The sequence below is a fragment of the Zophobas morio genome, unplaced genomic scaffold, assembly GCF_036711695.1.
Source record: "Zophobas morio isolate AGI-343-1 ecotype UQ-CSIRO unplaced genomic scaffold, CSIRO_AGI_Zmor_V1 ptg000221l, whole genome shotgun sequence".
Classification (NCBI taxonomy): Eukaryota; Metazoa; Arthropoda; class Insecta; order Coleoptera; family Tenebrionidae; genus Zophobas; species Zophobas morio.
The window spans coordinates 97580-123944 of NW_026972325.1; the positions used below are offsets into that span (position 1 = coordinate 97580).

General features: G+C 23.0%; 1 protein-coding gene and 1 long non-coding RNA gene across 2 annotated transcripts; one reads left to right on the forward strand and one right to left on the reverse strand.

Annotated features, from left to right (window-relative positions):
- The first annotated feature begins 473 nt into the window (after positions 1-473).
- LOC135146265 (uncharacterized) lies at positions 474-3154 on the forward strand. The gene is made up of 3 exons (XR_010283765.1): positions 474-564; positions 2406-2506; positions 3085-3154. It is a non-coding gene; the product is annotated as an uncharacterized LOC135146265 (long non-coding RNA).
- Positions 3155-6375: 3221 nt separating this feature from the next.
- LOC135146268 (guanylate-binding protein 6-like) lies at positions 6376-21226 on the reverse strand. Its single transcript, XM_064078430.1, has 24 exons — positions 21148-21226; positions 20958-21095; positions 20798-20904; positions 18398-18577; positions 16941-17042; positions 16810-16851; positions 16621-16719; positions 15819-15946; positions 14965-15046; positions 14712-14894; positions 14456-14529; positions 13141-13267; positions 13006-13075; positions 12858-12958; positions 12013-12147; positions 9312-9371; positions 8407-8551; positions 7627-7692; positions 7452-7501; positions 7313-7381; positions 7022-7123; positions 6806-6873; positions 6598-6659; positions 6376-6516 (listed from the first exon to the last, which is right to left on the reverse strand). Exons 3-24 carry the CDS (start codon positions 20867-20869, stop codon positions 6377-6379), a joined length of 2157 nt encoding a protein of 718 aa, XP_063934500.1. The 5' UTR covers positions 20870-20904; positions 20958-21095; positions 21148-21226; the 3' UTR covers position 6376.
- Positions 21227-26365: the final 5139 nt, after the last annotated feature.

Here is a 26365-nt window from a genome sequence, read left to right on the forward strand (position 1 = left end):
AAAAGTTTATATAATTTTTATTTAGTAGTATATCCAATATTTGGCCCGGCCCTCCACTTTTTATTAAATATTTATTATAATAAAATATTTTAGAAATATAATAAAACAGTAAAGGGAAAATAACTATTTTTTTATAAAAAGTATATTTTATGAATTCCTAAATTATAATAAAAGTGAAGCTAGAGTAAATTTTTATATATATTTTTTTGAGTATACAGGAAAGCTTGATATTTTTAATCATTACCTATAATTTTTATTTATTTTTAAATAAAATTTTACACTTCTTTTTATATTTACTAATTTATAGAATAAATTTGTTCATATTTAATATTTTATATAAAAAATATGAAAAGTTAACTGTTTATATATTTTATAAAATATAATTTTTTTATTTTTTTTATGAAAGTAGTTATTATCGTTGTTATTTAATATTAATATTAATATTATTTTTAAGGCGTTTACGCGCTGCATGAACGTTTTTTGGATGTCGAGTTCATTAAAAATATTAGTATATCGTTATATTCTCCTGTTGTGTTTCATAATGCAACGCTCAAATCCTCATTGGTTATTATTATTATTTTTACTATGATTATTATTATGATTACTATTATTATTATTATTGTTATTGTTATATTATTTATAATATTCTAATTATTTTTTTTCTATTTTTATGATAATATTTACTATAAATAAACTTATAATAGTTTGTTATATTTTCATATACGCATTTATTATTATAAAGCAATTTTTATTATACCAGTTTACAATGTTATTATGGAAATTTTATTATATACTTTTTTCCAAGTTTATAATTATTATTCTGGTTTATTATTATTGTTGTTATTTAATTTTTTTATATAAATATTTTTTAAAGTTTACTATTCTTTTGTTTGTAACTATCGTCGTTATTTTTTTTAACAATTATAATAAATGTTTATTATCATTATTATTTTGTTTAGGTTTTGTCGTTATTTATTTTTTTATGTAATTATTGTTATTTATTATTTTTATTATTAATTTTTTGTAAAAGTTTATTTTTTAGTATTATTTTGTTTATAATTGTCGTTAATTTTTTTTTATATATAAATATTTCTTTTAAAGTTTATTATTATGATTATTTTTCTTATGATTGTTGTCGTAATTTATTTTATTTTATAAGTTTATTATAAAAGTTTGTTAATATTATTTTTTTGTTTATAATTATTGTCATTATTTAAATTTTAATGGTATAAAATTATTTTTTAAAGTTTATTATTATTGTTGTTTTTATTTATATTATTTGTCGTTTTTTTTAAAAAGTTTATTGTTATGATGACTTTTTAATAATTATTGTTTTATTTTTTTTTAAATTTAAATTTATTATAAAAGTTATTATTTACGAATTTTATTTTTATTTTATGCGCTCAATTAATATTTATTTTTAAGAATAAAAACACTAAAAATTTATATTAATATAAAAAATGTTAGATTGTTTTTTAAAAAATAAAAATTTAAGAAACTTCAAGGTAAGCCTACAAGAAGGGTGCGAAAATTTAAGCGTGCTGGAAAAGGCACATGATAAAGCATTATCTTTAGTGAGGATGAAATTTTTCTTGCCTGTCGAATACACCATTTTTCTTGCACCGCTTTTTATAATATTTAAATAATTTTGGCTGGTCGAGAATGGGCTGTTTTATAGGTTGAAAACTAAATAAACAAAACTTTAACCAATTACTAACACCCTTTTTTTAAACAAAAGCACTAACAAGGTTATTTTCTTAAACTACATGAAATTTATATAAAAGCGTGATTGGTCGAGCTTTGGAGCTTTTAAATATGATTGTCTATTAGTATAAAACGTTCTCTAAACCTATTGGCTTTTTAATATTGACATGTGTGCTAAAGTGATCGTAGTTACCGCCTTTTTTTAACGGTTATTGATTCAGTTAAGATTTTGAAACTTTCTTATTGGTTTAAATAAAATAACAGCCAATGAGTTAGCAAGAATGCCTTTATTTTGTATTCATATACGAGCCAATAAAAATACTTTTAGGTACACTTTCTTTTAAATGGATCTGTTTACGCCTTAAAATTTTTATTAGAACTTTTCGAACTAAATACAATTGGTTTTTACGACTCTTAAGAGTTTTATAATGCCCAATGACACTCAAGTTTTTTACTTCGTTATTATTTTTAGTGAGCAAATTTTATTTTTACAAATTTTTTTAAATTAATTTTTTTTCGTACTAATTCCAAAACTATATTTTTACTTTAATTATCTTTAATTTATTATTTAGAACTTTTTATATTTATTATATTTAATTATTTTATATTTTATGTACACATGACTTTAGTATTAATACATGGAATAATTATTTTTTCTTTGCATATTAAAAATAAAAAAAAACGCTTGTATACCAAAATAGATGACGCGCAACGGCCAGTTAGCCAGTAAAAACGAGTTTCAGGTGGAATTTACGGGGTTATTTCTACCAATCAACTTGTTTAAAGCTTCCCTTTTACTTTCGTATGTTGTAATAACTTAAATTCTTGATTATTTTTTAATAGTCAGATTAAAGCAATTTACAAAAGTTTATTATTAACCAAATTAAATATATAAAAACCAACAAATAAATGCATCCGAATTTATGTTTTTACTTGCTTGTACTTTTAAAAGTAAGTAATACAAAAAAATTTTAATCCACTTCAAGAAATTCTATAACCAAATTTTCTTAAGCCAATATAAACTAATAATTTGGTTTGTTAAAAATTAATTGTGTATTAAAGAATTACTTTAGATTCCGCACTAATTATAAAGTTAAATCGCAGAATTTAAAAGCCTATTTAGTCGACTGAATTTTTTTAGAAAATTATTAAAATTACTCAATATATATATTTTTTAAAAAAATTATCAACGTGGATAAGAGAGTTAACAAAGAAATAGAATTATAAACTAATTTACTTTTCTTAATAAGAAAAACTTTAGTAACTTACAAAAATAACAAATAATTCTTAAATTAATATTAAATTTTTGCTCAATATTTTTTATAGTAGATATAACAACTTATGAATTCAGCTTAAATTAAAATATATTTTGCAACCTAGAAATGAATTCCAAAAAACTTTGCGTATTTATTACGAAGATTGCCCAAAAACGGGATTTCTAAATATGAACTTTTCTTCAAGCGGTCTCGAATCCTTAAAAAATGAAAAAAAAGGAAACTCTTTTTTATATAATAAAAGTCTGCATCTTCAAGTATCTCTACCAATTCGTGAAGTTGTTATAGAAAATAATAAATTTACTTGTACTCTCAATAAACATAGTAAATAGAAAAAAATATATTTTCAAAATTCATATAATTTAAAATTTTATTTTTTTAAAAAAATTGTTACGTTCAAATATACAAACTATATTTATATCATAGAAAGCAGAAAAAAGATTTTGACTATAGTTTTAAAGGAAAAAAACTTAATATATAAAAAAAAAAATTGGCTATAAATATGCTGTACATGAAGCGTGAAAAGTAAATATATGGCTTTAAGAAAATCCTGTTAGAATACGAGAGCTGAAGACTTGTATATTTGCCAATTTTATTAGTGTGTTATCTAAAAGCTACTTTTATTAATTCAAAATTATTTTATGTTTTAATAACAGTTAAATTTTTGGCCCTGATCACCTGTTTGACGAACTAAAGACACTTATCTGCCAACTTGAATGCCTCATCCGAGTGGCCATGTTGTCGTAGAGCGCCGAAATTTATGCTTAATCAACTGCACAAGAAAAGCCACTAGTCCAAGAACTATACTGGAGGTCAAGCTGAACCTTATATCAGAGTCAGGCAACAAGAACATCTCCTCCTTTTGGACATATGTCAAAAAGATAAAAAGTCGGGGGATTGCACACTAACACCTCTTCGGGAAGGTAGTATAGTGGCCGAGAGATATGGAGACTAGGCCAAACTTTTCGCAAATCTCTTTGCTACCCAAAACATGCCATTTGTTCGCTTAATTGCTAATGATGCCCAATGTCAGCTGAGCTTACCCCTTCCCGATGTCTATAAACCACTTGAGCTGGTTAATGTTTACGAGGTCCAAGAGGTTGTTAGGGGGGGACCCGGCGTATAAATTTATACTAGTAAAACACACTTTCCTAATACTCTCCTTTACCAATGCTATATTAGAATGCTACCATATATGAGAAACATCTTTGTACCAAGACGGTACCTTTCATAATGATAAAAGATGCAATTTTAGTAGAATACTAAAAGATAATACTATATGTTAGCCAAAAAGCTAGTAAGATAGCATCGAGAATCGATGCGAAAACTTTATCTACGCACTACTCATGACTGGAAACACCGAGAACTATAGCTTTCGGGCTCACTTAGTTGCCTCTGTTAAATTATCTGTATTCAAGTCACTTAGTCTCTAACTCCAAAAAGTCTGAGGATCCGCGGGATCGAAGTAATGGTAAGCGCTTCGATTCTCCATCATCGGAACAGACGACAACTACCAGCTGCCTTCAGCACTCGCAGCCCTATTACTGTTAAAGTTTAACTGTAACCAGGAGCCCAACCTGTAAAGGTGAACCTTCCATAGTACTGTCATTTGTCCAAGGTTTTACCATTTTTAAAAGCAGTTATTTCGAACCGTGCATCAAGCAACTTTAAAGCGCTCCTAGGTGTATGAGGGTTTGATAACTTTAAAACAAAGCAAGGAAGCTATATTCATAATGATTGTGTCTAGTCGAGAAGCGCTGGCCCCGATGGCATTACTAATGAGATGCTGAAGAAAAATGCCATTTACATGAATGCAATACCCATACCTTCTAGTAATTTCTGCAATGGTTCTTTCCTATCCTATGGAAGACGGCGTGATGCTGCCGAAGACACTTAAACTGGGAACAGCATTTAGCGAGTACTCACCCACCAGTCTCCTACCAGCGGTTGGCAAAGGCACTCAACGACCCAGCAGCTCCTCCGCTTAACTGGGCGGACCACTCGCGCTTTTAACTTTAATAAGGCAACAGGCGCTCTCTTGACGTTGAAAAAAACATTTGATCAAGTTTGGCATTAGGATCTATTGCACAAACTGCACTCGTTAAACATTCATCTTGGTCTTTCCCAAGTGATGAAGTCATATCTATAAGGATATGCCGCTGCGTTTGCTTTTTTTTGACGGCAAAGGACCCCCAATGATTACTTCTCTCGCCCTTTTTATTCGTAATTTATATATGCGACGTGCCTTTGCCGTCAAATCCACACACACGAACTCCCTCCAAGCCGATGATATGACCGTTTACTCATCGTTCAAGTCCCCCGCTTAGCTCTACAAGCCTCTATAGCGCTCTTGACGCACTTGGTTTTCATTAATTATTATCTTTAAAAGCGTTTTGGTGTTAACAAGTAACTAATGAACGTTAACGTACGAAATTAAAATCAACAGAGGAACACAATAATAAATATTAATATATTCTTTTTTTTATTTTTTTTTAAATTATTTTTTATTTTCAGTAAAATTTTTATAGCTTTATTTGCATTTAACTGATTAACATACAAAATAATAAATATTATATTATTCTAACTTTCATTATACCTTTCTTTACATTTGCTGCTAACGGGCAACTATTGAAAACAATCGTACAAAACTAATGTTAATAGAGGAACAAAATAATTATTAACATATACTCTAAATTTTCTTCATAAATTTTTTTATTATAATATATTTTTCTAATTTACTTTTTAGCTTTAGTCGTTACTTGGTGTCAACAAGTAACTAATAAATATAAACATACCCAATTAAGACCATAGAGGCACAAATTAATAAATAACCATAAATTTTTTCAATTTTTATGTACCTCAATATTTCTTGTTGGATTTTTTATATTTATAATACATTATTTCATTTTTATTGTTAATTAATAATTAATAGATATACGCTATCGGTTAAATAATTTGTGAAGCATAACTATTGAGACAGATAATCGCTAAGTAATACTGTTCGTCATATATAATATTATTTATTCCATAAAAATTTAAAAAAAAAATTTTTAGGATGGGTTAACGTTATTGGTCACATACGTTTTTAAATTTCTTATTTAATATATTAATAAAAAGCTTATGATGCTGGAAACAGTCGCGAATGACTATTAAAGCTAGCAAATAAATTTTTTTAAAAAAAACATTAATAAACTTTTTAAAATAATCATTATAACTAAAAGTAATATTTAAAACTAAAACTATTGGCCAGCAAAAGTTTTGTTATTTAAGTACGCTTAAAAGAGACTTTACATAGTTAACTAAAATTAACGCTATTGGTTTAAAAAAATTTTATTTCCTATTTAAGTACGCTGAGGCGGTATATTAAAATTAACACTATTGGTCAAAAATCGTTATTATTAATTCTGCAAAAAACTTCTACGTGTTGGCTGAGGAAATGCTTTCATTCGATAAGCAGGAGAGTCGAGTTTTCTTTTTGCTGTGACGCTATCGATATACAACTTCACGACGACGACCAAAAAAATGGTACCAAAAATGACTACAAGAAAAACCAATCAAAATTGTAAATATACTAATAAATAAAGTAAGAAGCAATCAGTAAAGGCATAAATTAACTTACAAATGAGAAGCTCAATAGTTTTATTTTGAAACTGCATATCAATAACCCACACAGCAATTTCTCTATAATAATAATGATAATAATAATAATAATAATAATAATAATAATAATAATAATAATAATAATAATAATAATAATAATAATAATAATAATAATAATAATAATAATAATAATAACAATAATAACAATAATAATAATAATAATAAACCTCATTTGGCTGGGAGATAAAGAAAAATGATTTTCACGTTTTAGTGCACTTAAGCACAACTGAACAGCCTTATTATAATAATAATAATAATAGTAATAATAACACCAAATAATAATATTAATAATGAAAATAATAATATTAGTTTTATTTATTAATAACAATAATAAAGACAATAAAAGTAATTATAACAATAATAATAGCAATAATAATATTTACTTTATCTTTCGGGGAGGAAGGAATAAACTCTGGAAGCCACCAATAAGAAGACTGTTTTAAACTTTTTATATTTTCTCCTGTAGTGCCCGTTAGGCAGTGATTCTTTATTATTATTAATATTAACAAAAATATATATTTCAAAAATATTTTACAAATAATATTAAATAAAAAACTAAATAATAATAATAAATTTCCTATTTTTTAAAATATATAACATATTTATAACAAAAACTAAAAAATATAAAATAATAAAAAGTAGAAATAAATAAGTAATGATATACTATAATAAACCATTATAAGTTCTTTTATAAGTGAAATATTTTTCTCACGAATTTCTTTGATAATACTTCGCATTTTTATCTAATTGGTTATTTATGTTCATTAAAAAATTTCAAACTAGTTTGCTGGGTTTTTTTTAAAGAAAACTTACTTCCATTTGTTCGGTGACCGTTTTAATAATAGACTCGATATCATACGAACCTTTAATAATAATAATAATAATAATAATAATAATAATAATAATAATAATAATAATAATAATAATAATAATAATAATAATAATAATAATAATAATAATAATAGTAATAATAATAATAATAACGAACCTTTTACAACAAAAAAGAGAAAGTCATCTCTTGCTTGAATGGTTATATTTTTCAAAAAAGTTTCTACTAAAAAGTTATAAAAAAAAATAAACAGAATAGAAAGTAAATATAAATATAAATATAATATAAAACAAGCATCACGAAGTTTATATGGAAAACTCTTGGGCGTGATATTATCTATGAAAAGTGTGATCCGCAGAGAATAGCTGATGAAAACAGTGTGTTAATAATTTAAGAACAAAGCGTCTATTAGGATTGGCTACAGGGAAACAAGAGCCGATAGAAATTAGCATGAAAAAATAAAGAAGTCGTTTTTCATGACCGAATCGAATCGAACGGTTTTATAATTTTTAAAATAGCTAATAGAAATGTGCATAATAGCATAAGTATATAGCACAGAGGGCTCTAATAATCTTGTATCACCCATTAATCTCGTTAATTTTTAAAGACCAGTAAAAATAGAAAATAGTTGTTAACCAATAGGTCGCTTGTTGAATACTCGCAAAAAATATATATATTAAAATAATTAACACGTGTCTAAGACGCTTGCTTTCCACCAAATATATAAACCGAGAAATATATACTGAGTTCATATATGCATAATGAGGAAAATACTAACACATAGAATAACGTAATCATAGAGGTGTAATGCCAGGTCATGTGCCATAATACCCCATGGCTACACCATGTGGTCATATCAACTTCTTTTTGGTAATTTTATTACATAAATTTCATATTTTAATAGTAATATAATAGTAATATAATAATAATCTAAAGCACAATATGTCATGCTCGCGGGAAGTTCGAGTTCATTTTCGAATCGAATTTGCAACGACTCAATAATTTTCAACATTTCATGCTGCAGTTCAACCAATGATAGTTCGGTGTTAATTTTTTCGTAATGATCCCATTCACCTTCAAGTTTCTTAAGAAAAAAAACGTAAAATATAAAAAAATATATACATAAAAAATAAAAAAAGTAAATATAAAATATTTGGGTTGAAAAAAAAATTAGACTTTAAAATTTGTACATTTTGTACAAATTTTAAAGTCTAATTTTAAGGGGCACAATTCGAGATAAAATGTAGCAATATAAAGCAATTTAAAATAAACTGTAGAAAGTTATGATTGGATGCAATATACTTTAAATGCACCGCTTTAATCTCTTTTTGCATCAATGGAAATTTGTTTATAAAATTTTCTAATTTGCTGCAAGCTATATATTCGAGAGCAGATTATTATATATGGCGTATTTTAAAAAGAAGGTGAAAAAGGGTATTATAGACTACCTGGTGCCAATTTGAGTTTTATAGTTCAAAATAAGAAAGAGAAAGTATACTTAAACGCTACACGAACGCTGCAGAACCCTCCTACCACGAGGCCTGCCAAGCCACACAGCGGAAGCTTTCAAGCTTACTAATGACAAGAACTAGCCAATCGCTGTGTCATAGCCATAGAGGACTCCCAATCACAGATGAGCACCTACAACTCTGAGCTCTTGGCGAAGGAATTTTAATAACGTAAAAGTTTATATGACAATAAACATTCTATTATTGGCTTCCGTTGCTTTAATCCTGGTTAAATAGTTGACTACTTAACCTGGTACTTATTCAAAAAAAGCTTATGCCGTACTCAAAACAAAAAAATGAAGCAATAAAAAAATATAATAATTATAAGAGTAATACATTCAATAATAACTTGAAGGAGTTGTAAACGCCTTCTTCTTTTTCGTAGCCTTTTACAAGCTAAAGAAAAGATTTAGAAATATATATATTGCATACTATAAAAAAATAAGAAGCAAAATATATGAATAATAAATATATAAGTAAATATATTTAATATAAAATTAAAATATAAAAATATTAAAAAAATAAATGAAATATATATATGATAAAATAATTATAATAAAGTAAATATCAAGTGAATCAATCAATAAATAAAAAAAATAATATACAAAAAAAAAAGTAATAACAAAGAAAACTTCATAACAAATTTTTATATAAAACATATTAAAGAAAGAAATATATAAAATAATATGAAATAAAAATAATACGTATAGATAAAATGTAATACGTGCATTATATTAAGAAAGATAAATAAATAATGTATATAAAAAGTTATATATAAAAGTATATAATAGTAATATAAATATGAGAATATATATAAACATATTAAAGTAACAATAATAATAGTAATAATATATAAAAGGGCTTTAAAATAATATAAAATAAATATAAATAAGTAAAATATAAAAAGGTCATAAAAAAAGATTATAATAATAATAAAGAAATATAAATATAAAAATATTATGAAGTAAAAATAAAATAGATAATAAATATATATAACAAAAATATTTGAAAAGGATATAAATATATTAATATAAAAAGAATAATAAGTAAAAAAATATAAAAAACACATAAAAATTATATGAAATTCCTTATAGTGTATACAAAAAAGTATAAATATATTTATATAAATATAATAAATATAATAAATTCGTAATAAAATTGCAAACATTTATGGAAAAATTCAAATAATCAATAAAAAATGAAAAATATACTCAATAAATAAATATAAATATATAATATATATAAAATAAATAATAAGTATATAAAAATAATACAAACGAGATAAAGAAATAAATATAAATATAAAAAATATATAATAATAATAAGAAAAAAAATATTACATAGAAGTTAAAATTATAAAAATAAAGCAAACGTTTATGAAAACTTTAAATAAAAAATATATAAAAAATATATAATAAGAATAATAAGAAAAAGAATTTATACAAAATATAAAAAATATGCAAACATTTATAAAAATAATTATCATAATAACTATGAAAAATAAATATATTAATATAATAAGTAAATGTAAATATAAAAAATGTATAAAAATGATATGAACGAGAGAAAAATATAAAAATAAACATAAAATATATAATGATAAGAAGAGAAAACTATTATACACAAGTTAAAAATTAAAAAATAAAGCAAACAACTACTAAATTGATTATTATAATAAATATAAATAATTAATATTTATAATAAATCAATACAAACATATAAATAAAGTAATAAATAAAATAAAAACAATATAGAGATAAGAAATATAGAAAATATTCATACAAAATCCAAAAAATAATGCAAACATTTTTTTAAACTAAAAATGCTGCTCATTATTTTTAATGTAATACTACTAAATTTTATTTATTTATTAATCTTATGTTCACTATTATTATTGAAATTTCTAATTTGTTGAATTTATTAGAAGTTTGATTTTTATAACAAATTTAATATTTCTCTTAATATTTCTTGTATATAGCAAAAGTTTTTACAATAAATTGATTATATTTTTTATAAACAGTAAAGTTTTATTTTTATTTTTTAAAAAAGTTATAAATATAAATAATATTCACAAAAACATTAACATAAAAAAAAGATTTATAAAAATATAAAAGTATAATAAATGCAAAATTTTAATGAAATTTTCATTAAAATTAACTTTAAAAATAAAAAAATGCAAAAGTTTTATAATCATAATATTGTATTAATATATACATTATTTAATAGTTATGAATAAGTTTTATTATTAATGCATAATAGTTATCAAATACTTTAACATTATTTTTATTTATTATATTTATATTTTATAACTTTTCTTTATATTTGTTATATATTTATTAGTATTGTTGTATTTTTAATATGTTCTTCTTTTATTATTATTAAATATTTATTTTTTATACTAATTATTTTAACTTAACGTACTGTTGTTCATATTATTGAATAGTTATAAATAATTTATTTTATATTTATTTTTCCATAACTTTTCTTTATTCATTACCTTATTATTGTCAATATATTTATTCTTTTATTATTAATTCATATTTCCATAATTACTATATTTATAAAAGATGTTGTTATTATATTATTTAATATTTATGAATAACTTTTATAATATTATATATCTATTAACTCTTTTTTACAGCTGTTTATTATTACTATCCTTTCATTTTTATTATTATATAATAATTATTCAATATATTATTATTACTTTTATTACTTCATTCCTTGTTTACTTTTTCGTAACTTTTCATTTTATCGATTACTTATTTCATTATAATTATTGATTTATAAAATTCAGAATTATCTTATTTCATTAATTAATTATTTTATTTTATATAAAATAATTATAAAATAATTTCAGTACTAAAAAAAATAAGAAACAAAAAAAAGAAAAATATTTTCACAAAATTATTTGAACAAAAAAAGAAATAAAAATAAAATAAAATGAAAAATTTAAAAAAATTTTCACAAAAATATTTAAAAAAAAAAATTAAAAATCCCATAAATAAAATATTTTAGAAAAATATTTATAAAACACATTTTTAAAGTGAAGTTGAGCCTTTTGCTGAGCCATTGAATTCTGTTCTTTTATAATTTTATGGGGCCGCGCATTATTACTGCTTTTGGATTCGCTCATAAAATGTTTGTACACCTCAACAGAAAAATTTACCGCCTAATAATGTAAAGAAAAATATAATTACTTTTTCCCCAACAAACTGAGTCATTAAGATAATATAATCATCCCTAATAAAATAATGAAAACTTTTTTTGAACAAAAAGAAAACAAGTGCTATCAATAAATAATAATTATAATTAAAAAAATTAGCCTTTTCGCCAACAAAAAAAAGTCACGTGTTATGCACAAGAATTTAAAGTAAGAAAATAGATTAGAAAAATTATGAAGTCAATAAACAGGGCCCGTATATTTTAAATAACAAAAAAAAAGTTAATAGCGCTAAAAAAGGCGCTTCTTTTTGGTAAATAAAAAAAATTCAACAAATGAAGCCACGTGGGTATTAAAAACCATTATTGACCAAAATATAGTGAAGTTAACATTTTTACTAATTAAAAACTATTTATAAAGAGAAAAGTATACAAGTTTATAATAATAAAATAAAAAAAGTGAATAGTTTTCAACTAATTCATTAAAGTTTTATAGATAAAAAATTTTACTATAAAAAAATCAAATATCTTGAACACGTGACACCACCAAAAAGTTATTTAATACTTTTTTTATTGATTTAAAAAAATAACTCTTCAAAGTCAATAAAAAGAAACAGAAATTGCGTAACAAATCACAAAGGACAAACACGAAAGGAGACGTTTTATTGGTTAAGATAAAAAGTTCCTTATTATTATGGATTATTATTATTACTATTATACCGAGGAAAACACTTCTTGCAGCTTTTTTTTATTTAATTCAAATAGGCGAGCACTTTCATAATCAAGTTTTTCTTTAAACTCATTCAATATTTTATTAAATCCTGAAAATAACAATTAATAATAATAATAGTAATAATAAAAGTAAAACCAGGAACGTCACTATATTGACTTAAATGTTCATCAAATAATTGTTCTAAACTTTCTCGCTGAACTTCAAGCTAATAATAATAATTATAATAATAATAATAATAATAATAAAAATAATAGCAATAATAATAATGACTTGAGGTTTTAAAGCGGCCGTCTCCATGGGCAACTTTGCATCGAAATTCTGCACAAATTGATTCAAAAGAGTTTGATATTGCGCACTACAAAAATCTTCTACACTTCTGTAGTATTCTGTTTGAATGCTTCATAATAATAATAATTATAGTAATAATAAGAAAAATAATAAATAATAAGTAATAATAATGAAACGAACATTAAACTTTCTTTTTATTAAAAATACAAGTATATAATTATATAATAATAAAGAACACTAACAGTATAACGTTAATATATAAAAAATTATATTATACAAGTTAATAATAATATAATAAATAAACAGCAAAAGAATATTATTTTATAAATATAAAGTTAATAATTAAAGTTAATAATAATAATAAACACAGAATATTGATATATAAATAATATACACAAGTAATAATAATAAAAATAACTTTTATAAAAGATATTAATTATTTTAAAAATATAAAGTTTATATTAATAAACAAAAAAAAGTTATCTATAAAAAATATATTATCATAATGATAATAAAAATAATTTATATTTAAAAAAGGTTAATAATAATAATAAACATAAATAATATTTATTCATAAAATAAATACACAAGTTAATAATAATAATAACTTTTATAAAAAATTATTAATATTTGAAAAAATAATAATAATTAATAGGAAAAAAGTTCTATAGAAAAATTTACAAGTTAATAATAGTAATTACTCTAAAAAAAAATAATTATTTTTTTATGTTTTAAAAAAGTCAATAATAATAATAACAAAAATAATAACTTGTATAAAATATATTATTTATATATCAAGAAGATAATAAGAATTTTATAAATTAAAAAAATAATATACAAGTAAATAATAATAAGCATTAATAAATTGTTTAATAAAAATATTTATATAAATAAGAAAAAAAATAAATATATAATAATTAATAATAATATTATTATTATTAAATTTTCTTTTAACAACTCTTGTTTCTTTTATATAATAATAATAAAAGCTTTTTATATATAACAAAACCCACTACTAATAAAATAATAAAAATTTTATTATTTTTTTCTTTAGCAAAAATATATAAATATAAACATAAAACTCTGCAATAAAAAATAGTAAAAATATAGAAATAATAAAACTTATATAATAATAAAAGCAATAAATATGATAAATAAGAAAGTAAAAAAAATTTCAATTAATATATAAAACATTACAATAAAAAATAGTAAAAACTTACAAAATAATAATAAATAATATTACTTTAAAAGAAATCTCAAAAAAATATGTATTTTTATAAAAATATTTTTAAAAAACCCTTTCCACGCGTTGTCGATCATTTCTTCTAACTGCGCAGCGACACGTGCCACTTGCTTATCTTCGAGCCCCAACTTTGTTTTCCCGCCCCAGAAAAGAAGTCATTAAATATATTGTAAAACTTTTTTTGGTAATAAGGGAAATTAAATTTTTTTGATTTGACTATAATAAATTTTGTATGCCAGTTTTGTGTAACTACTTCATTTTATTTTTATTGTATCTTTAAATATAATAATAATAATAACAATAATAACACCGTCAAGTCTTTGAGTAAAGACAACGCGTTTTTCTTTACATCATTATTTTTAGTTTCAATGTCGCTCTTCACCATAGGAGGCCGCTGGTTGGAGAATTCAATGTACTTCATATAATAATCAAAGCATTGGTCTTTAGTGATATTGGCTTGTTTTTTTATGAATTGCTTCCAGACGGAAGGAACCTTTTTTTATGATAAAAAAAATAAAACAAAACTTATTATTTAATAATTTTAATAAATATGAAAAAGAAACTTCAGCTAAACGCCCTTCATTGGTCCCTTTTATTAAAAGTTTAAGCAAAGTAACAAATGTTGGCCCGTTCACGTAAGAATAGCTGGGGGGGAAAAAAAGGTAAAATAATGAATAAAAAATATACATTTAATAAAGTTTCGCGATTAGATAAGAGTAGATATATGGGCTCTTTTTATTGATTAATTAATTATATATGGAATAATAGTTGTGCAAACGGGTGAAGGTACACGTGTCAGGGCCCAGTACAAATAAATATACAACTTTAAGTCAATAAGATAATAAGCTCAACAGAAGGTCACTTGCGTTAAAAGTTCACGTGACATGGCTCAGTAAAAATAGTAAAACACAAGTATAAGCCAATGAGAATGAAGGTTTTATAGCCATCTACGTGTCAGGCAGTAATTAAAGTGCCTTACGCGTTTCAAAGAAAAAACAATAAATCACGGAGCAGACGAATAATTTCATTATAAATATTATTAGTCAATGCACTATTAAAAATGAAAGAATAAAAATTGTCAACCGCTAAAAGTCACCAGTGAATTTTATAGAATATAATAGCACGCGATTTAGCTTTTTGTCCAATAAAATACTGGTAATAATGCTACTGGATAAAAAAATTCGTGAATTTTTATGACTAAATGTGACAGGCTTACCAAGAGATGGTGACAAAAAACTCATTAACTTTTAGTAAAAAAAAAAGTCTCATATGTAACCAATCAAATTTGGTAGTTAAAACCGCCAATCAACTTACAAACAATTTACTATACTTAGTAATGACGATGTGCTATTACGATACAACTATTCCAATGATACTACTGAATATTCAAAGTTCTACAATACTACTGGTGCAGTACTCGTCTGTGGAGCTATCTGATTTGACCGAAAGATAAATTCTTTTTTTCTTAGCGGCTAAAAGTTTATAAATATTTTTTTTAAGTGAATTTCTGCCTTCCTTATATTCTGCCGTTAAATCCGAATCTTTCTATATAAAAAATAATAAAATAAAAATAATAGAATTTTATAATAAAATATATAAAAATAACGAATAAAAAAAAAGTAATGAGATCCAATAATAATAAAAATATTGTATAATAATAAATAATAATAAATAAAATTAATAAATAATAATAAAATGTAATAAAAATAAGGAAACATAAGAAAAATTGAATAATAAGAAAATAAAATAGTAATTATTATAAAAATAATATTAATAAAATGAAATAAACAAAAAATTTAATGGAAAAATAATATAAAGAAATAATATAAAATTATAAAAATAAATAACAAAATAAAATAAATAATAATAAAGAAAATTAGAAAATAATATTAATAATGTTATAAAAATAAGAAAACTATTGTTACTAAAATAATAAATATAATATTTATTATAGTAAAGTAAATAAACAATAATTATAATAATAATTTTATGTAAATATAAAATTTAATATATGACAGTTACAATATAATAGTAAGGAAATAATAATAATAAAATATATATATGACTATAAAAGTAATAATAAATATAGATTATATAACAATTGATATATAAAAGTAAATAAATAATAATATAAAAGTATTAATAAATAAATTAATATACAACAATCACAATTTAAAAAAATTAAATATAAATAAAAGATGAATAATAATAATAATAACAGATTTTGATAAGTCGTTAAGCAAATCTTTTTCAACTGCTGGCAAAAATAAAGTGTGACAATCCACCGCAGGAAAAAGCTTAGTCAGCTGTCGTAAATTCTATAATAATAATAATAATAATAATAAAATAAATATAAAAAAATAGTAATATTCCAATAATAAAACTTAATCGAAATAACTATAATAAACCTGTTCTTTTTGAGACTCTAGCAATCTTTTAAGCCATTCTTGCTGTAAATAATAATAATCATAATCATAATCATAATCATAATAATAATAATACATAATAATAATAGTAATAGTAATAGTAATAATAATACGGGAGTTTCGCTTCCCGTTTCCTGGAAAAAATCTTGCACTACCCACAAAAGTGGAGGAAACTTAACCATATTCATATCAAAATCCCCATCTTCTGAGTGTAACTAACAACAATAATAATAACAGAATATATAAAAGTTTTGTCTAAAAAAAACTTTAAGAAAAGTTCAAATTAATAAAAAAAATGCTATACAGATACTTTTTTTAACATAAAAATAAAACCATAATATATTTGTTGGGTACTGTTTTAATTACTCATTTATTTTAGTGATAAAAAAATAAAAAGTGCAAATATTTGTGAAAAGTGATTCTTAAATTTTAGGAAAAAATTTACATTCAGCCATTCAACTTTAAAAGATGCAAAGCAGAAGGCACAGCAAAAAAAAAGAATTACTATTGGCTTCATAAATTATTAAAAAGAACCCGTCGAAATATAAAATGTGCGCAAAATGACACGTCACACTTAAGAGCACGTGCTGGCAAATATTTTTGTATCTTTTTTTAGAAACTACCAAAAAAGTTCCTGACTTTATTTACTTAATTTGGTATTTTTGGTAATAAAATCGCTACGAATTGCTTCCAAAAAACATCACTACTTTATTTGGTATTTTATTAAAAGAACACGTGTTCCTTAACTTTTACTATAATTATCAAATAGTTATCGGTTTATAATAATTTTTCTCCTTATTACTAATATATTAAAAAATATACATAAATTATAGTTATTATGTTTATTATTATTAATATATTAAAAATAAACTTTTTTAAAAGTTATAATAAATTTACTTTTTATTATAAATAAAATATAAAAAAAAATATTAGTTATTATGATTATTTTTATTATAAATAATATTATTTTTAACACTTTTACTATAATCATAAATATTTACTTATTGATATTTATTTTTCTTTTACTTATCATTTTTATAAACAATAAAAATAAAAAAGTTTTACTTTTATTATAATTTTAATAAATATTTAAATAATAATTCTACTTTTCAATATCACAAAAATGAAAATTTAATATTTTCCTCATATTTTCATTATATATAAAAAATATATAAAATTTAGTATTATTAAAACTTTTTAAAAAACTAAAAGAATTAATATTATAAAAAAACTAACACATAAGAAGTAATAAATATAATAATTATAATAAATTTATATTTTTATTATATAAAATATAAAAAATAATAAATATTACTAAATATAAGCATATATAAATAAAAAGTAAGAAAAAATAAAACTATAATAAAAATTATATAAAAAGTAAATAAAAAATTATTATCACGAATTACTTAATACAAATAATACGTATATATTTATATTTTTTAATTTATAAAATATAAAAAATAAGAAATTAAAACTAAATATGAGCAAATATTAAGAAAAAGTATAAAAATATAAAAAATAAAGAAGAGTTATATAAAGTAAATAAAAAATAAATAAAACAAAATACTTGAGTATTGAAAGAAAACATCTGCGCCTGAGTGGTCAATAATTCCAAATAATCGATCGCTGATTGATCAATTATCTTCACAGTATTATAAATCAAAAGCGACGAAAGTAAAGCAGAAACAGCGAAGATTTGACTATCGTAGTGCTGACTTGCTTGATTGGAGTTGAAGCCTTCAGAATCCTTTTTATATGATTTTGTTAGAAAATAAATAATATTTATTATGGAAAACATAAATAAATAATATATTTTGTGTAGTAAAATATTACTATAAAGATACTAAACTATAATTTATATAAAATTTAAAAAAAATAATAATATACCAAATAAAAAAAGTATAACAAAAATAGTATTTGAATTTTATAAAAATAATATTTTTTTGTAAAGTAAAATATTTTTCAAATGTCAAAAAAAATTAATATACATGAATAATACTAATATAAACTTTTTTTATAGGAAATATAAAAAATTAATAAAAATATAAAAAGGTAAAGAAAAGCAGAAAAAGTAATAAAAAATAAATATTCCAAATTTAATTAATAGATTTTTAAATAAATGAAAATGTTAGAAAAGATTTGAATTCAAATTAAAGCCCTCAAAAATCTGATTATATATTAAATAAAACTTCAAAAAAAATAAGGGAATAATAATAGTAGTAAATATTTGGTTGGAACTATAAAAAATATTTTTTTAAGGTAAAATTAAAACTAAATTTAAAAAAAGTAAAAAAAGTAAACTAGTAATATAACGTTGATAAAATATTACAAAACTTATTATAAATTTCATATATTATAATAAATTATTAAAGAATTTAAAAAAATGTAAATGTAAAAAATCTAATAAATAATAAAAAAAAAATATTAATATATAAAATTTATGTATAATTAAAGATAATATTAAAAATAAAATTATCATAAAAAATAAATTGTAGAACAAATCATAAGTTTTTTTTTAGAAAAAAATTTTAAATATAATAAATTTATTCAGTTTTTGTAAAATTTTAAAAAAGTTCGTGAAAAAATTATAATAATTAAAATAAAAAAACCAAGAATTTAAAAAAATTAATAAAAGTAAGTAAATTAGTCGTTAATAAAAAAAATCCATAAATTTTATAATAATTAATCAATTAAATAAAATTTAATCAAATTTTTTTTAAAAAAGTATTTTAAATGAAGAATTATTATACAGAAATAATAAATTTTAATAGTAATAAGTAAACTATTCTTTTTAAAAAAATATTAGTAACAATAATAAATTTAATTAATTTTTTGTTTAAAAATAATTATTATAAATTTAATGTTATTAATAAAATTAATAAAAAATAAAACAGAAACGATTTATATAAAAATTACATTAGTAATAATAATAAGTTTATTACATAAATTAAAAAATAAAAAAGATTTTTAACTTAATAATAACTATTATTAAAAATTAATTAAATTATTATATTAAATTTCTAAATTGATTTAACAAATTGATAGGAAATAATACAGAACTGATTTACATAATAAAACTAGTAGTAAAAATAATAATTTTATTAAATTAATTTATAAATTATAATTAAAAATAATAATTATTAAAAAAAATTGTATTATTATAGTAAGATATAAATTTATTAAAAAAATTAATAAAAAAATAAAAAAGAAATGCTTTTTAAAAATATATAATTAGTGATAAGTTTATTAAATAAATTAAAAATTATAATTAAGCTCTTATTACAAAATTATTTATTATTGTAAATTAAACAAATTATTAAAATAATAAATTTATAAAGAAAGTAAATTATAAAACAGAAATTATATTTCTCATAAATAAAATATTAGTAATAATAATAAGTTTACTAAATAAATTAAATATTCTGGGTAGATTCCAAATATAATGTTAATAAATATATACTAATTAAACTATTTTTTAATAAAATATTTATTTATCAAAAAATAATTAATAAAATAAAACAGAAGCATTTAACATAAAATTTTCTTAAAGAATATTAAAATACATATAAATAATAATAATAAATCATTAAAATTGAAATTATGTTAAGATCTTTGAGTTAATATTAATTACTAAAAACTAATAAAAAAAAATAAAATAAAAAAAATAACGCAAAATAAAAATAAAGAATTATTAGTAAAAAAAATTTTTATAATAAAAAAATAAATATATACAATAATAATTATTACTTAACTTACTATAAATAATTGAAATTTTATAATAAACCACAACAAATTAAAAAAAATATTAACAAGAAAATGTATTTAATAATAATAAAATTATTATATAAACTTAGAATTATAGTAAAATTTTTAAATTATAATTAATTTCTATAAATTAATAAAATGGCTATATTAAATTTTGACAATAAATTTTATTTTTATTATTTTTTAAAAAAATCAATCTAACAAGAAATAAAACAGAAGCATTTGTTCCATCTTTTAAAGTGCGAATTTTTCCGCCGCACAACCAAATTCCCATCGTTTCTGGATCTACGTGAGAACCTACTTGAAAACCTTTAAAAGAAAAAAATAGTTACAAGTTTTAAGTAAATATTTAAGAAGCACACCTTTTGTATTATCTTCGGCTAATTGATTTAAAAGAAAAGACTTCCCCGAATTGTATGGACCCACCACAGCAATTATAGCTAAAGGCTCTTTAATTTGTAATAAATGCTCTAAATTTTTTTCAATAACTTCTAAACCAGCTTTTATAAAATCTTTTAATTAATAATAAAAAATATTAAATCTAATGTTTACTGTGCGAGGCGTTGGGCTTTACGATTTGAATTGGCTTTTCGAAAAAATAATTACGAGCGAAGAGTATCGTGAATTGCAAAAAAAAAATTAACACAGCAAAGTTTATATACATTTTCAAAAAACTTATCTTTGTTAGTTTTCAAAAAGTTATAAAGTTATAACATCTAATTTTTTTAAGCACGTGGCGAGTACAAAAAAACTAATGACGAGGAACTTTCACAATCCTGATAACCATTTATAATTTTTTTTTTTAACCGAAGGAGTTCAACTTACGCAACAAATAAATATACTTCCTTAAAAATAGTTATAACAAGTTATTAATTTATAAAGACTAGTAAAAAAGTTTTTTTTGGTTATGTGAAAAGTTTACTATAAATTCTTTGCTAAAAATATTACCAACTGTGATAGATGTTATTTGTAAATAGTTCATTTACGCATTCACACATATACGATATATTTTACTTGAGAATAGGAAGTTTTACAACTTATTATCTAAGAGAGACTAATAAAAAATTTATTTGTTATATATTTTTATTTATAGCCTAAAATATTAGTTACCATTAAAGATATCATCCATAAGCAGTTCCATTCCACATATACATAATATATTTCACTAGATGAAGTATTACTAGTTGTTAACGTATAGAGGCTATTAAGAAATAAATTGTTATATGAAAAATTTTTTTTAAAAAAATTGCTTGGAGTATTAATCAGTTATTAAAGGTATTTATTATTAGTTAATTTACGAATCTCACTTTTATTAATAAATGACTTTTCCTGGTGCCCCTTCGAAGTTAACAACTTTAAAAACTTGGACACTCAGTGAGGAATAATCGCATTAAACTCCTGTCATTTGCATGTTGCATCCAGATTCCCACAGGGTAGAGCGCAGTACGCGATGGTTTCCTTGGTCAGGCTCTTGGAACTTTGAATTCTCAGAATGGGAGGTCGACGTTTTTGATCAAATATTATTATATATGGGTCCCACCTTCCTATCGCGTAGATCCTACGATTAATTAATAGCGCTGTATAAAAATAACAGTAATAGGTGGAACAGGTTCTAGTAGACTGTCTCGCACTTTTTTGTAAAAATGAAAGCTATTTTTAGGGCTCCATTTATAGACATATATATTGTCCTCAGAGAAACTTCCTAAAACCTATCACTTTTATATATGGTAACTTTAGTAACCCCGAATGCAAGTCAAAAAAAAATTTACCACAACCAAAAAATGTTTTTGCTTCCTCTTTTTCCAATTGTTCCTTCAATGCCTCTCTAAGCTGAAATTTTTACTTGGAGGGGGTTTAGGTAACATAGTGTTAGGAATTGAGTTATTCTCCTTGAAAACTAATAGCTTTAGTAAAGCTTTTCTGTTTTACGAGGAACAATATATGTTGTGATAATTTCGAACATGGAGTCCATTGTGTTATTAAAAATAAGTTTGCGAAAATTTTTCCATTACAAAGAATGAAAAGCTATTAATATTCATATTTTCGAAGATTAAGCAGTCTAATTATTAGGTTAGGGCTTAGGAATTAAGGGGAAAATTTTAAAATATAAATGTCTTTGAGTATAACACAAAACAGAGACCGCACTCCCTTTAGAGTGGGTTTCTTCATCAGTGGTTATCTTCTGCTATACTCAAAAGAGCCTGAAACAGTGTTTTTCGGTGGTTGAATTTTTAGTCTAACCACTTAAAATTCACTGTTTTTGATACTTTTTACAAGGAACTAAGTGTCAACAAGATTTACTAAGATTTAGGGTCAAAAAACAAATATTTTAAGTGATGGACTTTTTGTAAGCTGTTATTAATCTGGATAATGATATTCTTTCTAACTCTTTTACTCAAAGAATATAGAGTAGGAGTATCTTCTTGACTCCTTTTGGGCCATAAACGGACTTAAAAAGCACTTTTATAAAGAGACGTTGGTATTCTTAAACACATTGTAATTATCTGAGGAGGTATTTTTTAAGCTTCCTAAAACAGTCTTAAAGGCGCGGATAATTTAGGGTTTTAAATACTTCCTGGGATAACCCCTTTTCAGAATTCCATCATAAAGATTCTTTGGGAGTACCGAAAAAATCCCCTTGATGCGTATACAGGTGCTTATACCTGCGGTCATGCCGATAAGCCCTTTTAGTGCGCTAGGAGGATGGGCACTTTTGAAGGCTGTATAAAGATATAAACCAAGTTTCTTTTAATGGATTCTGCAAATAAGTGTATTGGCTTCTTTCTCTAAAAACAAATCTAAAAATGAGACATAATATTGTCTTTGTTTATATCCTCCAACTTGTTAAATTAGTTTTAAAGAATAGGCCTTCGCAACTATAGCATTTATTCTTTTCCTCAGAACAATTTCATCTCGATGTTGATAACGATGTTTCTTAATTAGGTTCTCATTTATTAAAACTATATTACATTAATCTCTAAAAAATATTTTATAAGAATATCTTTTTCTTTTGGGGAAATGCGTGCGCATGCATATATTTAATAGATGAATTTGCAAAAATTGCAGCGAACTGTGAAGAAACTGTAGACAAGATACAGATTAATCGCAAGATCTACGCGATAGAAGAGTTCAAAACCTACAATTAAACTATGCCACTCTACCAAAGAAAGCCTCCAATGTCGTGGGAAAAATCTATTAGCTCAAAAAGTTCCAGAGTTGAAAGAGTTTGTTTGAACTTTTTTTAAAAAACAAAAGGAAATAATGGGAAATTTTACGAAAGGGTTGGTCGCAATGAAAGTGGAGGTTACTTTGAAAAGAGAAGATAAAAATACGTTGGAGGATCTATTCAAGTATATACGCCCCTTAGTGTCTCCTGACAAGCTGGGCATACTTGATGAAGTCAGTAAGCCGGTGACCCAAGTAGATTTAGAGGCTAATCTACAGCGCTGTATAAAATAACAGTAAAAGAAGAAGAAATAGACTGTACCACACACGCTCTTAATAATTAAAGCTATCTACGAGCGTCTATTACAGACATTTGCTTTAAATCTACCACTCCTGTATATGGTAGCTTTTAAAGATTTCTCATTAAATTATAGGTTTAAAAAACCTTCCCAATTGCTCACTAATGAGTATAATGGCAAGAGGTATTTCGAAGAATTCGGTTTTTAAATTATGTTAACATGTAACTTCATTACACTATTTATGAATATATTTGACTTTAACCAGTTGTCATCGTGAAGTCACTCTTAAGCTGAAGAAACGTATGATGAAAAGAAGGTCCGTTTTATGTTCATGAGTAAAGTGCACGAGTTTTGTAACGTTACAAAACACTAAGATGGAACAACACAACAACTTGTGAATCGACCTAACCACCTTTCGGATAATATTGAGGAAAAGTGTAGAGTTTGAAAACTAGCTTCTTGCGTTAAGGAAATAAGTGATCATAAAAATTACGATTTTTCTTTCACCAGATTAGATGAGAATGTGTTTCTTGAACATTATTAGAGCAGTAATCCCAACTGCATTGCCTGTTAATACGCTTAACGCACTACTACAGGTAAAAAGCAGGAATAAAGTTGAAGTTGAATGTTTTTCGTTTCATATGAAAGATTAAAATTTTTAAAGCAAATTTTTACATAAGCGAGGTCAACTTTGGAGTTCACAGTGCCCTTTCTATTAAAGAAGTATTGTAATGTTGTGGAAAACTTGAGCGCTTCGAGGCAAACTGCAGTCTTAATAACGACCAAGCACAAACCTTTTTACGGTAAGTAAGTGTAATGAGTAAGGTTCTAATGTTTATTTTAGAGAAAACAAATTTTTTATTTAGAAAATTTTATTGTGAGCATAAGGTAACGTTAAAGATGGACTATACTTTTTTTTACCGGCAATGCGAACAACAACCCTTACATGCGGACAACAACATCCTATTACATTGTTGTGACGGGTGTTCTGGAAAAGCGCAAGAGGTTCGGTCTCACAACCCATTTTCATTTAAAAAAGATTTGTCCGAAGTTATATCAAAAATGAAGGATATGAGATACGCTTGAGATGTGAAATGATGAAAAAGAAAATTAACAAGTTCAGCGATGCTCACATTAGTTAGAAAGCTGGACAATAAATATATATTGACACTAAACTGGGAATTACTTCACATAAGAGTTCAATATAGTTGTTGGAACTTAAACATATAATTTACTAAGAACCTTAAAATTACAGAAAAAATATCTCACAGCTATTTTAAAAGAAATAAAGATAGAGAATTTGTAAACTACAGCTATAAGCAGGACATTCAGTACATGCTAAGTGAAAGAAGCATTTAGAGCTTTTCTGACATGACCCGGAGTATATAGAACAATTTAAGTTTTTTTAAAAATTATTGGAGCGAGGCTCTCCTTTACGAAGTCTAATTATTAATAAACCGCAAAGAAGGAAAAACAACTCACGCCTAATTAAATTTTAATTCAGCTCCCGACTTCATTAAGACTGAAATTGAACTATTTCAAATTATAAAAATAACGGTTTAAAAGCTTGTTCGTTCAGGGACCGATATATATCTTGTGATACAAGGCATATTAACATATATCAGATAGCGGAATATAAGTTTTAATTGGATCTCGTTTATTACATTATATATATACAAAATCTTAATAAACTATTTTATAAAATATTTTTATTTTATTTTAAAAATTAAGTTAGTTATCAGGTACCTATCAATATTATTGGGCTATTATTAACAAGGCTTACAAGCATGCTACTATAGGAATGTTAGATTTGATAAGATGCCGTACACAAATTACTTGACTACAAAGTCTCATAATTTAAACTAAAAAAGTAAATCGCAAGATCGTGCTTAAAGGCGTCCTTTTTTAAATTAATAGCTTTGACAGAAAACGAAAATAATAACATAGTATAACCTCAGGGAAATTTTAAACTACACGTAATATTTTTTCATTTCTTATAAACACGGAAGACTACATCTATCCAACCACTCATACAATTCTGAATTTAAATAAGACAATTTAAATTTTACGGAAAACAGACTCAATAACGCAGACGATAATCGTTCCAATTACTTTAACGAAGTTAGAGTATTTTAGGTAAATAAAACAATGGCTTACTCATAGGGATATGGAGATTACATTAGGAAGTTATCCAGTGTAGAAAGCAGGAAATCAAAAAATAGAAAATACTGTTTATTTAGATCAACCTGTATTTAGGTCACTAAATAACAAACCTCTAAAAGTATTTACCTATAATAACCTAAATT